General features: G+C 36.3%; 1 protein-coding gene across 1 annotated transcript in view; it reads left to right on the top strand.

Annotated features, from left to right (window-relative positions):
* BAZ2B (bromodomain adjacent to zinc finger domain, 2B) overlaps positions 1-15,439 on the top strand; it is a 131,932-nt gene that overhangs the window by 44,646 nt on the left and 71,847 nt on the right. The window contains exons 3-4 of the mRNA XM_009334018.1: positions 10,427-10,615; positions 14,879-15,040. Coding sequence (XP_009332293.1) covers positions 10,427-10,615; positions 14,879-15,040 — 351 coding nt within the window. The remainder of the gene's footprint in view (positions 1-10,426; positions 10,616-14,878; positions 15,041-15,439) is intronic.

The following is a 15,439-nucleotide window of genomic DNA, read 5'->3' on the forward strand; positions in this document are numbered from 1 at the left end:
AATCTTTTTTCCAAACCAGAAGCTGCTTCTATCAAAGCAAAAATCTTCAGTCTTTTTGGAGACCACTATTTCTCCTTAAATGAGACCCAGAAGAATTTTAAAATTGTGGACATAAATGCACAAAGTCACAGGATTGTTTTAATTGGAAGAGTCTGTAATTTCCCACTTGATTTTTCCAATTTATAGTAACAAAGATTTTTTTTTTTTTTTTTAAATACCAGCTATTTTTTTTTTTGTCTCAGTCTTTATGTAAAAATGACATAGTGGCTCCTGAAGTATATGTTGAGAAATATCAAATTTAGTGCCTAAAATGTAAAACTGAATAGACAAATTTCTTTTGTGGTGCTTTTTATAGTCCTTAGTTTTGTCAAAATTTTCATCTGAGACTTGTAGGTATGTATTGACTTCTGGAGATTTTAAGGATTCTGAATGCTAAGTGACAATAGCAAAATTGAAACATATGTAAAAACAAAGTGGTGATTTACAGTTTGTGGAATGTACAACAATTCAAATATTGAGGGAGAATGTGATGGTAATAGTTAAAGTGATGCAGATGCTTAGGTTAAGTACAAAGATGTGAACAACAGTAGAGTACAATTGCCAGTTCTATATATATAGAATATATATACTCTGTTAGTTCTATACTAGCACAGTACCCATACACAATCTACATCACAAGTTATCAGTTTTTGGAAATCAATGTTAAGATGGTCAGTACATCTTAATTTTAGTGTCTTATATATGTAGCATTAAGAAGCAGTCTCTAATTTCATTATTATCAATAATTCTTTAAACATGATACCAGCCTCCTTTAGACTTCCTGCTTCATATTATTACCTTTATAGGCCAGAAGCTGACTTCTTTCTCAAGTGTTTGGACTGCACAGTGCAGTGGGGTCCAGGCACTGGCTAAACTCTGTTTTTTCGGGACAAGACTATTGGAGTACTATGCCAGATGTAAAAAATAAAATTAAAACCCCTATTTTTCGAGGTTATTGAAGAACATAAAAGCAGAAATATGGAGGGAAAAAAGTGGGGGGGGGAAGTACTTTAATAGGCATAATGCAAGTACTTCCATGTTTTAATTTGTCTCATCTGATATTTGCTGTAACAACTACAGAGATGAGTGAACAATTTTGAGTATTGTTTGGATACGGAATTTTACCTTTATTTGTAAGGAAAGGACTTAGTGGAAACAACATTGAAAGAAAAATAATTTCAGTTCATTGCTTTTTGGATGTTAGAGATTAAAGGAAACCATTGTATTCAAGCACCTAATTAATTTCATTTAAAACCACATCAAGCACCTATTAGTTCTTATTTTAAAGCAAGCCTCATTGAGAGTTGCCGTGAGATGGATAGTTTTTGAAATATGGCTTAGTAGGTTAGTGGTCTGTCTATGTTACTTGTATTCTTACTCCTCAATAATCTGCAGTATGTGTGCATAAATTATGTATCAGCTTTCTCAGTAGAGTGCAGTTTTGCCAATCCCTTTTGAAAATTTACCTTTTTTTTAGAAAATTAGCCCAAGACTAGTTTATTTTAACCTATGATTTATGAAGGAAAGTCAAAGACGGCATCCTTGCAATTGCATTAACGTTTGTTACCTGTGTACTTGATTCTGTGAGAGCATATTCATAGTTTATTAAAATGCTAATTTTTTTGGTTTTTTTGAAGTGCTTTAATGAGATAGCCAGTGCATTGCTCTTCATTTAAATTAACAGATATTTTTGACGTTTCTCTCCTCAGATGAGGGTTTTTGTTTTGTTTTGTTTTGTTTTTTTTTAAACCATGATAAGAGTGGATGACTTACTTATGTATATATATAAACCATTTCCAGCCTTTTCCATGCTTTCTGGCTTTTTACAGAGGGACATTCACCAGTACTATGAAATGACACATACAAGTAGTTTGGAATCACGCATATGAGGAGTTTGGAAGACTTACTGGTGTTGGGAGGCATGTGGAAAGGAAACTTTGCTAGCACTGTAATGATTAAAGAACAACACAGAAAGGAAGAAAATACACAGTAATTTCTGTCACCGCAAGCAGTTATCTAGATTTGCTGTGTAAGTTGGAATGCCCTTAGCATTGTTAGAAATACCAAGTTATTTTTGTATTTCTTCTGGTTGGTGCATTGATGCTTTGTATTTTAAGGCATTGTTTAAGTATTTATTCCTTTTTAGCCCTTTTGAAAACCTCATATTGCACCGTGAAGTTCATTAATATTAACAAAGGCATTCACAGTTATCATTCCTTCTTAGTAAGAGACCAGCATTGCTGAAATGTATGTTGCCCTTTGGAGTAATGCTTTCAATCATTTATCTGTGTAGTGGTTAGTAGAATTTCTAAAGCTGTGCTCAAAAATATTTAACCTATTTGAAGTAAGTCAGGAATGTTAAGGAGTGCAGTTTAATATGAAATTTTGCTATGCAGAGCATGTCTACAGTAAGTTAGTAACTTGAAGAGCAAACACTAAAGTAAAATTAAGGAAATATAGAATTAATTGCTAGATAGACTGTTAATGTTTTCATCAAATAAGAAAGAGGAGAAATGTCATTACAGTTCAGTTTATTGTTACAAGACTTTGCTTCCATTTTTCCTTTATGTTTTATTTCTTCCATGTTTCTAAATGCATATCTAAAAATTGATGGCTTCTCTTTTCTGGACACATGAGATAATGGCTTAGGTAGCACACAATGTACTTCTTTAAAAGGCCATAATACTGTGTAATGTTGTATCAAGTCACCTACTCTATTTTTTGTGTGGTGAAGAAAGTTGATAAACTTAATAAGCTCAAAGGATGTTTTAACTTGACCTATCTTCAAAGTATTGTGAAACATTGCAATGCATTGCTATTCATCAGCATCATTAAGAATCACCACTGTGGTCTGTGAGAGAGAAGCAAGTGGTATTGCTGTTTTTTTTTTAAGAAAAAAACCACAAAAAGACTATTGTGATGTTTCCTAATTGAACTGTGTAGCAGATGATAACTAACATTTAGTATTACTAGTTGAGTATGGACATCAGTTGTGGAAGAAGGTACATAAATGAGGTTTGGGGTGTTTTCTTTTTTTTATGTGATAATTTACTAACTGATGTTGAAGACATTTGAACTAAGTTCAGCAAACATAGAACTGAAATACAGTGTTTTTAAACTCAGGCTGAAAGTATAAAGAAATACTCACTATACACGTCACCTGCAATAGTTAGCATCAGTGAAATTAAGTGCAAATTCATTCTTGTTTTGGAGGAGGAAAAAAAAAAACCCCTCCAAAAAAAGGCACCTGAACCATAAATTTGAACTCAGTAAGTGGAATTTCCCTGCACAATGTATGTAATATTGCCATTACGTTGCCTTGTAGTTGCTATAAATGAAAAATCCTGTGAATGCCCCTGTGTTCATAATACCTAACATGATGAGATACTGCAGTCCAGGAGACCATTCTAGAATTATCCATTATACACAATAATACCATTAAAAAAATCTAGAAGGAGGAACAGAATTAACAAACAAGGTCAAGTAATGTTTTCTGTGCACCAAGTCCTTCAAAAGTGTGGTCAGTTTGCAGAGGCCTTTGGTGGTAAAGTGAGTCTCTTGGAAAACAGAGAATGCTTGGTCTTTCTGGTGCTGTCTTTTTTTGGTGCACTGCTCTTTATATTAAAACATGGCACAAATGAACTTTCTGTTCTTTGATATTGGTCTTTTCCTGCTTTTTCTCTTCATTAGCAACTATTCTGTTCTTCTGGCTATGTATGCTTTTACAGTCTTGGAGTTCCCTGATTTTTCTTGCATCCTCATGTTCAGGCTATTTCAAAAGTTGAAGTTAAGCTCTGAAACTCCTATGAAATTTCCTTTACCAGTATTACAAAATTTCTGGTCATCCCTTTGTTTTGTCTCTGATCTATGTTGTTATAAATTCTTGCCTTTTCCTAACATAGAAGCACATGCTGAGTTGCTGTACTGTGCCTGCTCTCTTCCGTGTTGCCCTTCCCCACCTTCCCAGGTGTGCAGCAGCTCAAATAAACTTTCTTTTTACTTCTTTCTGGTCACTTCCCCTTTTCATTTTCCTTTTCACTTCTTTCCCCTTCTGCGTTAGATTCACTCTCCTTATTGTTTAAGGTATGCACAAGTCCATCTATGCTTACATTTTACCCATAATTTTTACAATCCAGTTCATCTAGCCCTGTTGTTTTTTTCCCTCCAACCCATCATGTCTTAACTTCATATTGCCAGCCACCCTCCCAGTCTTACAGACAGCATTACTCATACTGAAGTTAAAAGCAGGGGCACCAGTTGAAACTGGGGCAGTTGTACTGTTGATTAAACAAATAAAGCACACTGTATGTCCTGAAAATTAGAGTACAGTCAGAAACAATGCAATAGATTGTAGACAGCAGCTCACTGCCCACTCTACAGCTGGAAGTTCCAAATTGTTTGAAGGGCTTTAAAAGAAAGATACCCCATTGGCGCTCCTTAGCAATCAATTGCCTGACGTAGTTATTGTTAATTTGGCTGAGTTCTCGTAGAAGCAGAAACAATTCTTTAAAAGAAAAAAGTTTAGATAAATTGAGGTATTCTTATAGCTTACAAGAAACTAATTGTTGTATAAGATTGTCAAGATTCTCTAATGCAGTTTTCCTGCTTTCAGAATGCCAGACACCCCTTCCATTTCAGACAAGCCTTTGCTGGAAAAAATTTCCTCTAGCTGTGCTTTCTGCTCATAGCCTGTCTTTTCTTCCTTCATGTTTTTCAAAGTTAAAAAATGGAGTTGAGCATAGGAGATGTATACAGTCTCAGGATTCATATAAGCATTGTCCCTCTTACCTCATTTGGCTTATTTTTCTTATTTAGAACTACTATTAATCACTTGCTAGACATCAGGTAAGATTACTCACAGAGTAAGGAATGATCTGGCATGAAGTATGACAGTACATGTCTTCATAATGATATCATGGAGTACTTTGTATGGGAAATTATGCCTTTTAAATGGTCCATGCAAGAGTCAGCAAAAAGGAGCCCTCTGTAGAAGGTCTCATATTACACAGTGATGATACTGGACTTCAGATGAAATAAACTATTGCCAAACCTTCCTTTTCTTAGTTATTTCTGAGTGATAGGTGATACAATGAATGGTCTTACCATAGTTGGAGCTGTAAATATAAAGGTAACAGCTGTGGAATGTTTGAATGGTGCTTTTCTATCAAAGAACAGCTGTTATCAGAAAAAAGGGAAGAGGCTTTTGTTCTAAAGCATTTGTTGTTTCTAGAGCTTTTCAGTTAACTTGGTCAGAGCAGGTTTACAGTGAAAGCAAACTAAAATTGGAATAATACTGTAGCGTACATAAAATTAAACAAATGATGAAAGATATTAACAGTACATTCATAATGTGAAGACTTGCAATCATCTTGCAGTTTTGTGCAGGTAATTCCCTGGTGATTTTTTTTTTTTTAATAAACAATGGACATTCCTCCAACAAGAAATATGAAGGTGACAAGACAGAGCTTAACTGTTACTCGATGAGGCTTTCCTCTAAGATTTCTAGTGGTTCTTTTGCTGGTTTGAATCACTTTTTAGTCATTTCATTTCTACAGATAGAATTGCTCAATGTGTGTTGCTTGTTCTGATGATTTTCTTGAAGAGAGGTGAAGAATAGCTTGCATCTTCTGTTAGTTCATTCATTCCAGTTTTGCAGAGGGATGAAGCCATGAAATTTTTGATACAGTAATTTTTAAGGTGAAAGCCTGGCAATGGGACAATGGCTTTCTAATAAGAAGAACCTAATCAACTTCTAATTATCCCAGTCTGATTTTCATGATAATGATGGGATGTACTCATTATTGACTTTCTGAAATGTGTAAGTTTTATCACGGTGGCGTGACTGAAGACAATGCTTGAAGGTGGAACAGGTTTTCTGTAATGCATTTATTTCTTCATGAGAATGTGTAATAAAAAAATGGTTGCTAGAGGGTATTGAATTGGATCCATACCTGCCCTGGAAAGTTTTAAATAAGCACTGTGACTAGACTGGTTGGCATTTTCATTGTTGCACGTAAAAATTTCTGTGCTTCTGGCAGGAGGTCTGAAGAACAGTGTAAAATTTACTGAAATGATCTGTTCAACAAACATGTTATAGCCACCCTGTAGAAGACAAATCTTGGAAGATACTCACTGTAGTCCACCTCTACTGTCATTTGTCATCTAGCAGCAAGATAATTCTCTCCACTGCCCACCCCCAACAAACAGTGCCTAGAGAGTAGAGGGGGGTTATTGTCTGCCCCTCTTCAAGAAATGCGTTTACTGAAAACTCAAATGGTGCTATTTCTGTGCTAGGGCAAAGGGGCAAATTGTTCAGGTAGGACACTCCTTGCAGTGAGAGACTTCTTACATACATGAATGAGATTCCCCCCAACATGTGTAGGGTAAGTCTTTGTAGTTCAGTAAAATACATCAAAAGGTCAAGCTGGTTAGGCTGTAACAAGTGATATCACTGTGCTGGTGATCCCATAGGTTAATTAATCCTGCTGAGAAGTACAGTAAATTGGCCTTCTGGAAGTTCAACGTCCATAGCTAGAGTGCTTCTGGCAGTTGCTACTTGTTTATTCAGAACTACCGTGGTTCTCTGCATATCTGTAGTCTTAGATCATTGAAAAAATGAAGCTTGGAAAGGACTTCAGGAGGTCATCTAGTTCAGCCTCATAATCACAGCAAGGTCAGCTTTGAGATCAGTGTCTGTCTAGTTTTTGGGACCCAAAACAGTATGTGGTATTCTAAATGCAGTCTGAAGAGTACTGAGTTAAGAGGGATATTTACTTCCCCTGCTCTGCTGGCTGTGCTCCTGCTCATATAGCCTAGCTTGCTGCTGACCTTTGGTGCCAGGGCACACTGCTGGCTAATGTATAGCTTGGTGTCCACCGAAACCCCTAGAGTTTTGTGTGCAGAGCTGCTTCCCAGCCAGTCAGTCTCCAGCCTGTATTGTTCTAAGGGGTTATTCCTTCCCATGTGCAGGACTTTGCTTTTGTTCTTGTTGACTTTCATAAGGTTCCAGCCAATCCATTCCTCCAGCCTGTCTAGGTCCCCCTGGATACCAGCCCTTTCCTCAAATGGCTTGAGTTGTCCCCCCAGTTTGATGTCTTCCACAAACTTCATGAGAAAACACTCCATTTCCCACTCTGGGTCATTGGTAAAGATGACAGCACAGATCCCAGGATAAAACGCTGCAGTACTCCACTTGTCACAGTCATCCAGGTAGAGTAGGGCCCGTTAACCATTACCCTCTGAGCATCCCACTGTTTTCTTACCCATCTAGTCACCCCATCCAGACCATAATGTCCTAATTTGGATTAAGGAGTATTTGTGGGAGACAGTATCGAAAGCCATGCTTGCTTAGGGGTTAGTGACATGAACTGTTACCCTCTTGTCCATAAACCCAGTAATTTTATCATGGAAGGCATTCTGCATGTGCCCAGGAATGTGTTCCTACATGGTTCACATAGAGGGCTCACTGCATTATTTTCCAGGGGACTAGCATAAGTGTGACTGTTTTGTAGTTCCTTTGATTATTATCCTCTTGGTCTTTTTTGAAGATGGGTGCAAGATTGACATTTCTCCAGTTGTTGGAGACCTCCCCTAATTTGCACGACCTTTCAAAGATGTCCTTGCATTGGCTGGTTCTATCCTCGAGTCAAATTACAGTGGTGGCCTGATTTGGCTAGAAGCGGTGACTGTTAGGTACATGATGGTTATGAGAGTTTGCAGTGTGTCCACTGTATGCCATCATAATGGGAAATGCATCATTCTGATATAGCTATACTAGTGTCAAGAGTCAGGTCAGAATCTTGTCCTGGACACTAACAAATTACAAGAAAGAAGCTTAAAATGGCCTTTATGCTTATACCTAATGCATGTTACTATACAACAGTAACAAAATTAAAAAAAAAAACAAAAAACAAAAAACAAACTTACGTAAGTTATAAGGTACTAGAATGGTACAGAACACTGGCAAGAGCTCTGTAAATTAAAAATTTAAATTGGAAGCAAAATTATCTAGTTAAAAGAAATGTTTTTACTTACTACTAAATATTTGCTATATTTTTAGGTATATCTGTCATAACTGTGTGTAAAGTTTCACATGAGCTGCTAAACTAAGTTGTAAATAATTTGTTCTTACATGCGTGTAGAGGTGCTTGTGGTAATATTGATTCTCACTGCTTTCATCACCTATATAGGCAAAGAAAACGTTTGCCTTGTTATATAGATTTAAAAAGTAAAGAAAACCAGTTCTTGACTCTTAAGAAGTTATCACAGATTACAGCTTATAAGATGATGATGAAATAGTATGAAAATGAGGTAAAGAACTGGATTCTTGAAAAAGAGTAATTAAAATAGTTGGATTGGAATTGAGTAATGCATATTTCTGAAATATGTCTGCAAAATAAAAATATCGTTGGGATATTGTCCTGAGTTTACACTGAGAAATGCTTGTAAGTTTGTAGGATCATAGGAAAACTCAGGTTGGAGGGGACGTCAGGAGGCCTCTAGTCTGAAGAGCAGGATCGTTCTACAGGGTCAGACCATGTTGCCCAGGCTCTTAACCAGTCTGGTTTTGGAAACCTCCAAGGACTGGGACTGCACATTGTCTCAGGGCAACCTGTTCCACTTCAAATAAATCTACTAAGTAAGAAAAGAACCAAAACACTAAAACTTAAACCAGTACTGAGAGGTCTTAATGTAGACTGTTGAAAAAGACAGTTTCTCAGTGTCTCATCCCAGGGGTTTACGCTATTTTAGATTTGTGTACTCCTAAATCTTTTCTAAGGGAAATGCATACCACAGACTGCTAAGTTTGTAGACACCAGACCTATTTTTCCTTCTTCTGTTCATTAAAGCCACAGATTGAAAACCTTTTCTGTAGACTGGTGTGTTTTGGTTTTGGTTTTTTTGGGTTTTTTTTTTTTTTTTTTTGTTTTGTTTTGTTTTGTTTTGTTTTTAATTAGGTAACCCTGTTAATTTAAAAAGGAGGAAAAAAAAAAAAAGAGGAATGGTGAGAGTTGTTTAAAAAATGTCTGTCTTAAAAGTGCCTTTACTTTTTGGATGCTGCTGTTCAAGTCCAGCTACGTGATGCCCCATGCCTGGAAACATTCAAGGTCAGGTTGGACGGGGCTCTGAGCAACCTCATCTAGTAGAAGATGTCCCTGCCCACGGCAGGGGGGTTGGACTAGATGACCTTTAAAGGTCCCTTCCAACCCAAACTATTCTATGATTCTGTGATTCTATGAAAACAGTTTTTTTTGGGGGTGGGGGATGGGGCGGAATTGGCTTTAAGTCAGTCAAGAAAAGGAGAGGAGTCTTACCAAAATGGAGGCTACAAACAGCTGTAACATATCCAAGCTTGACTGGTGAAGTCACTTGACGTGACTGTTGACAGAAGTCAGACAAAGCATTGTAACGGTTCCTGTTGGTTGATCGCAGGATTGGAAATTGGTATTCTAGGAGTTTTAAATGAAGTTATGAGCTTTGAAAATATAAATAGTGTGAGATTAAAACTAACTGCTGTGGAAAAAGATTTAGGAGTAATGAAAAGATTTAGGAGTAATGTATATCTGCCATTTAAAATGGCTTTTTTTGTTTGTTTTTTTGGATCATCTTCGGAAATTGAGCTGTGTTTAATTCAATGTAATTCATCTAGGACCATAGCTAAAAAAACGAAATACAGTGTTTAAGCAATATAATAGCAGTTTCACAACTTCTACAAAGCAAAGCTAATGGCTTCCCTAGAAATTCTATTTTGTACTTTTGATACCAGTAAGGGCTGAATGTAGAAGTGCCTACGAATGGATAATTTGTTCATGATCAATAGAACTTTCTTTAAATTGTTTTCAAAAACTAGCTTACATACATTTCATTTTAGATCTCAAAAAATGACTGAAGTTACTGGGGGTTTTGAGTTCTATTTTAAAATTTACAAAATGTGTGCAAGATAACCTTTGTTATTTTGTGTATTTCATTATTAGTTTGTGCATCGTGTGTTTTGTAGGCCCCTGTTGATCTCTGAAATAGGATGTTTCATGTGTATTAAGGATAGATATGTCAAACAGATCTGCTTATAAAAGGATACTCCTCTGTTTCTGATCCCAGTATGTTAAAGGAACAGACTCTCTTCCACTGCTAACAGAAATTGCCATGGCAAATATAATACCTTTTTTCATTTTTACTTACAAACATTTTGTTAGAGTTGCTCATGTTTTCAGATATTTTCTGTCTTGTAGAAGTACAATGCCAATACTGGAAGAAGATACTATATGTAAAACTTAACGATAGCTTTTAAAATATAAAAGTTTTTTAATAAAATTTTTTTAACCTTGAGGTTGGACTTCACAGCATCTGTTTGGATAGTGCAATTTCAAGTGTTGTTTTTTCCCCTCAGGGCATACATTCAGAACAGCTGGGGATCAGCTGTGTAAGCTGTCCACTGTATCGAGTGCCTTCCCAGTGTTCAGTCACCCAGTCTTTGGTCCGTATGCAGCCAGTTCACGGTATGCAGAGTTTGGTGGCTTGGGAACACTTGGTACACCCACAGCCTTAGCAGCACATCCCCAGCTAGCATCTTTTCCAGGTAAACATTGTTGCAAGGAATATTAAACTAAAGAAGAGGGTTAACTGTCTTCACCCCCAGGCAGACTTTGTAAAAGACTTCAGGCAAAAGACTTCAGACTATAGGCTTGATTTAAATCCAGGACGATTCTGATGAGAAGAAATAAATATGTTGGCTGAGTTTCTCAGGACCAGTGTTTTCACAGTAGTCTTCCAAGAAACAAAGTAGTGCTTGATCTTTTTTATTCTTTCCATCACAAGGTAACATCCTTCTTCATTACATGGGTGTGTTGATTGCATAACCACAATTCTTGAAAGTACTATTACAGATATATCATTTGTCTGTAATACGATTGGCCGGCATGATCTTGTTTCTTACTTGATTTTATTCATAAGTAAAGGGAATTTTTTTGTGGTATCTTGTAAAGTCAGTAGTCTCCCATCCTTCAAAATATCAACGTATTGCACAAAAGAGATGCATACAAAATGATGCATGTGACTTCCACCATAAGATGTCAGTTACTCGGCTAGTGTTTTCCAGTCTTGCATACTCTGTAAATCTTACATCTGAGAACAAAGCTTTCTAAAGTAAACTAAATACTGTTTGCATTCTCCAAAGTATGCAGTAAGTCAAGGTGCTTATTAATTCACTTTTTCTGTAGTTTGAAGAAAATATATTCCTGCCAGGAAGTGGAGACCATCTTGAGGAGACCTCCTCTTTCCTTGGCTGGCCAGGCCCTGTGTGTCCACCTGTGCCTCCCCTTGCCCCCCCGGTAGAATTTACGATTGTGGGATTCCACCACCGGTAGAGTTTTAGGAGTGTAGGATTAGGTACTGGTAAAAACCTACAGCAAATACTGCAAAGAGATCTTTTAGTATTTTTAAAATTTTGTTTGATACGAATGACAGAATTTTGTTTTAGTTATTAATGCCAGAGGAGTAAAAGCAGAACTTTTTGTTACTGGGAGGATAATGAGATACTGTATACATACCTACACAAAGCAAAAGCATCTGAAAGAAATGCATGCAGAGGTGAAGTAAGGAGGGGAAAAATACTTCAAAAAGCAGTGAATACTGATTCATTTGTAATGTTCTCATGCAGTGAATTTTTTTATTATATGAAAAGATTCATTCACTTGTAACAGCCATCTAACGTGTGTTAGTGCAGCAGAGCTAATGGGTACTCGTTTTAAGCTTTGCTTATAAGGGATGGTAGTTGTTCATAGCTTCCATTGACTTTGTTCCATTTTGCAAGAGAAACTTTCTTCATTGAGAAAATCTTATTTTTGCTGAAGTAGGAATGAAAGAACTCTGCATCTGACCTTAGACAATTTTCTGACCTTCTGTGATGTTCTTAAAAGTTTCAACTAAAAATTGAGATGCTCATGTCTGTAAAGATGGGCGTTTTATATTCATGTACCTGGGTAAATAAGTGTAGGGGGAAAAATTAATAATCTTACAATTTTGGTTTTGCCGTCTCATTGAAGGGTGGTATTTTCCATAGATCTTGATAATACAATAAATCGCTCAGAAGTTATCTTAGGCAGTCTAGCTGTCTGTAGTTGTTATAATCTTGCTTAAGCCTTTGAATGGCACCTTTGTCCTTAATTCGGTAGCAGTTTGTCTGCATGTGTACTATTTTATATATATTATCTGGTGACCACTGTTTTTACATTTCTTGGTTAGTACATTCCAAAGCAATGATTCTGTAACTTTGTGGGACCACTCAGAATACATACAAAACTACTATGTATCACTATGCTTAAATTCCAAATTTAAGATAATAGAATAATGTGAAGTTTTTGCAGATCAATCACAGCCTGCTTATCGTACCATGATGAAAGTTTTGGAATTGTTGCTCTAGAGTGTCCAGTCTTCTGTTTTCATTGCTGGTATTCTAGCCATATTTTGTGTCTTTCTAGCAATTAGAATCTTTCATTTATAACATTTTCAAATCACTGTGATGTATGTTATTACAATTTCAGTGTCTTGACACTGGCAGGTTAAAATTTGTTTATTAACATTGTTCAAACTTCATTTATGTATTTATTAAGAGTCTTAATTACTGTATGTGACATCCTTATACTTAACGTAGCTATTTCTTACTTTCCTTATCTTCTTAATGTGTTTTATAGCGATATGAAATAACTGTCTTAAAATGCATTAGAATCTAAATCCTGCTCAACTATATGGTTTAATTATTTTAGTCACACTGGTAATGTATGTGTGTAAAATAGCAGAAGTTATATACTTATGGCACAATTCTCGTCCTCGTAATGTACAAAACTTGGTATTTTTGTTTTAAGAAAGGAAACATGCCAGTGGGCCAAACCACAGATTTTGCTCTTTCTCACCTGTTCACAGGGATATTATGCAAAACTGTTTCCTTCCTGAATGTATGCCACAACTTATGCTATGTTTCAGGGTTCAAAAAAAATTATAATTGCAATTCAGACCTAAAGAAATAAGTTTCAAAAAGAGGAAAAACAGTCAATCACAGAAGTCAGAAAAGACTTGCTTACCACCTAGTCCATCCTGTTACTTGTGTAGATTGTGCCTTCCAGTGTGTTTTTAGTGTTTGTGTTACATAATGGCTTTCACTGTAAGACTGGAAAGCATACTCAAAAATCTGATATTTTAAGCATAAAAAAAGCAGTGTTTTAACAGCTTCTTTGTATGAGTCAACTGTACCAAAACACTTAGCGTTGCTACCCTTTAAACACCTTCACAGGGTCGTATAGCCAGTGTAGGACCTGACCAATTGATAACCACCTCTTCCACAACTTGTATTATTTTATGTGCACTTGCTTGTTAGATTTAGGGTTTATGTAGACTGAACATATGTTTCTAGCCCTTGTCACAATGGCATTTGTGTGTCATGTTTCTGATTATTCTGCTTCTTGTAATGTGATATCATTTCTGTTTTGATTGGTGGTGGGTGGGGAGAGTTAGTTTTAAGAGAAGTTTGGAAGTGATTTTCCTGACAAAATATTACTGCATTTTTTTTTTTCCAAACACACACATTTCTCTCTCTCGCATATGTAACTTTTAACATAGGATCTTCTTTCAAAAGTTTCTTTCCCTTCAGAGGGATTTGAAAGGTGGTTCTTTAGTTATGCTTTGTGGTTTTTTCAGTTGTTGACTAATAAATGCGTTGCAAAATGTTGTTGTAGCTACTGCAACAGCTATTATAAAAGAAGACCCTGACACTTCCAAGGAAATCCTCTATGCAAATCTGCACACCATTTCTGGGCTCCTGTTTAAGCACAGAAACCTATGACAAGAGCAGTGCAGTGGATATTTCTCTCTTACATGGTGGTTTAGGCTTAGCAGTGCCTTGTAAAAAAAAAAAAAAAAAGTCTGGTCTTGCAGAGTTTCAAGAATCTGCAGAAAAGTATAAGGGTTGCATAAATATTCTAAATAGTTGCTGCTATAGTAAAAGAACTTTAAAAATTGAAAGTTGTAGTGACCATATCAACTCATTTGAAGTACATTTTCCTGGAAAACAAAAATCAATAACCATTTAAGATGAAAGTTTAAAACGGCAACAAAAGCAAAAAAGAGTATTAAATTGTTTTTAAAATAAGAAATCTTTATTCCTTGCTTGACTACTTTAATTTATGTAACAAGCAGCACAGAGTAGTTCTGTTTCTGGTTGTGAAACAACCATTTTAATAGGGATGTTACAGGAAAAAAATAGACTGCTTTTTTCCAATTCAGTGTCAAACTCCAGGGTAGAAACCTCTTAGAATGGGTACAGAGTTACTATAGAGTAGCTAGAGATTCCTGTATTAAATAGGTCATTTCATGGGGAACTGCTTCAGATGTGTTTTTGTGGTGGAGGCCTTGGAGTATTATTCCAAGACTGAGATCGCAGAGGTAACTTAAAGCTGTTGTGCTTTTTTCATAGTTCCGATGTAGGAAGACTGCTGAGGGTAATAATGAATGTTCAAGAGTGACCTGTGAATATTGATCCTGTTTATAAGACTAGCAGTTTCATTTTGGGGTGATCACTGTCTCATAGCTTTCTATTAAGTATTTATTTTCAGAATGCATTTAAATAAAACTGCATTGAAATCTTTACCAGAATGGCTTTAATGACTTAAAACCAGAATTGCTGCAGGAAATTCATGTAATTTAAGAAGTTCCTAAGTGTTGTGTTTTCTTCTTACTTCCAGATTTAGTAAATCTGCTGTAGATTATGTATACAGCAACATGCTTGCAGAAATATTTAAATATATTATTAGAACAACTGAAGTTTGTTTTTATTTTCTTTGTGGTGCAGAATGGTGGCGAACAGCGGATACACACTCTCGTCACGGGGCAGCTTTTTTCCCACCGCTCTTGGGAATTCCACCACTGTTTGCACCTCCTGCACAGAATCATGATTCTGCTTCATTCCACTCAAGAACTACAGGAAAAAGTAATCGGAGCAATACAGAAAAAGGTAATGGCTAAAGTCGTAGAGGGAATAATCGCATCGAACCTCTGTACATGCAGAAAGATGTGGAATTTGAGCTTTACCTCACATTGTTCTTCCCATTCCTAAACAGTTCTATAGAAATTGATTGTTAGCTAAGCATGAGACATACAAGGATGGGCTTTCAATAACAAAATACTCTTTCTACTAATATTCTTTCCCCTTCTTTTTCCTTAGATAGTTTGTCTGGGACTGAGTAGTAGGGAGAAGTTTTCTTTTAAAGTTTGTGGTTTGATTTAGGGGGCCTTGTACTTCTATAGTGAATACCGTTCCTCTGCATATGAGAAGCAGGCATCAGATAGTTATTGGGGGGGGGGCCCGGCCCTTCCCTGAACTACCTTCCGTCCCTCCATTTTTTCCTTAAAA

The sequence above is a fragment of the Pygoscelis adeliae genome, unplaced genomic scaffold, assembly GCF_000699105.1.
Source record: "Pygoscelis adeliae isolate BGI_AS28 unplaced genomic scaffold, ASM69910v1 Scaffold131, whole genome shotgun sequence".
Classification (NCBI taxonomy): domain Eukaryota; kingdom Metazoa; phylum Chordata; class Aves; order Sphenisciformes; family Spheniscidae; genus Pygoscelis; species Pygoscelis adeliae.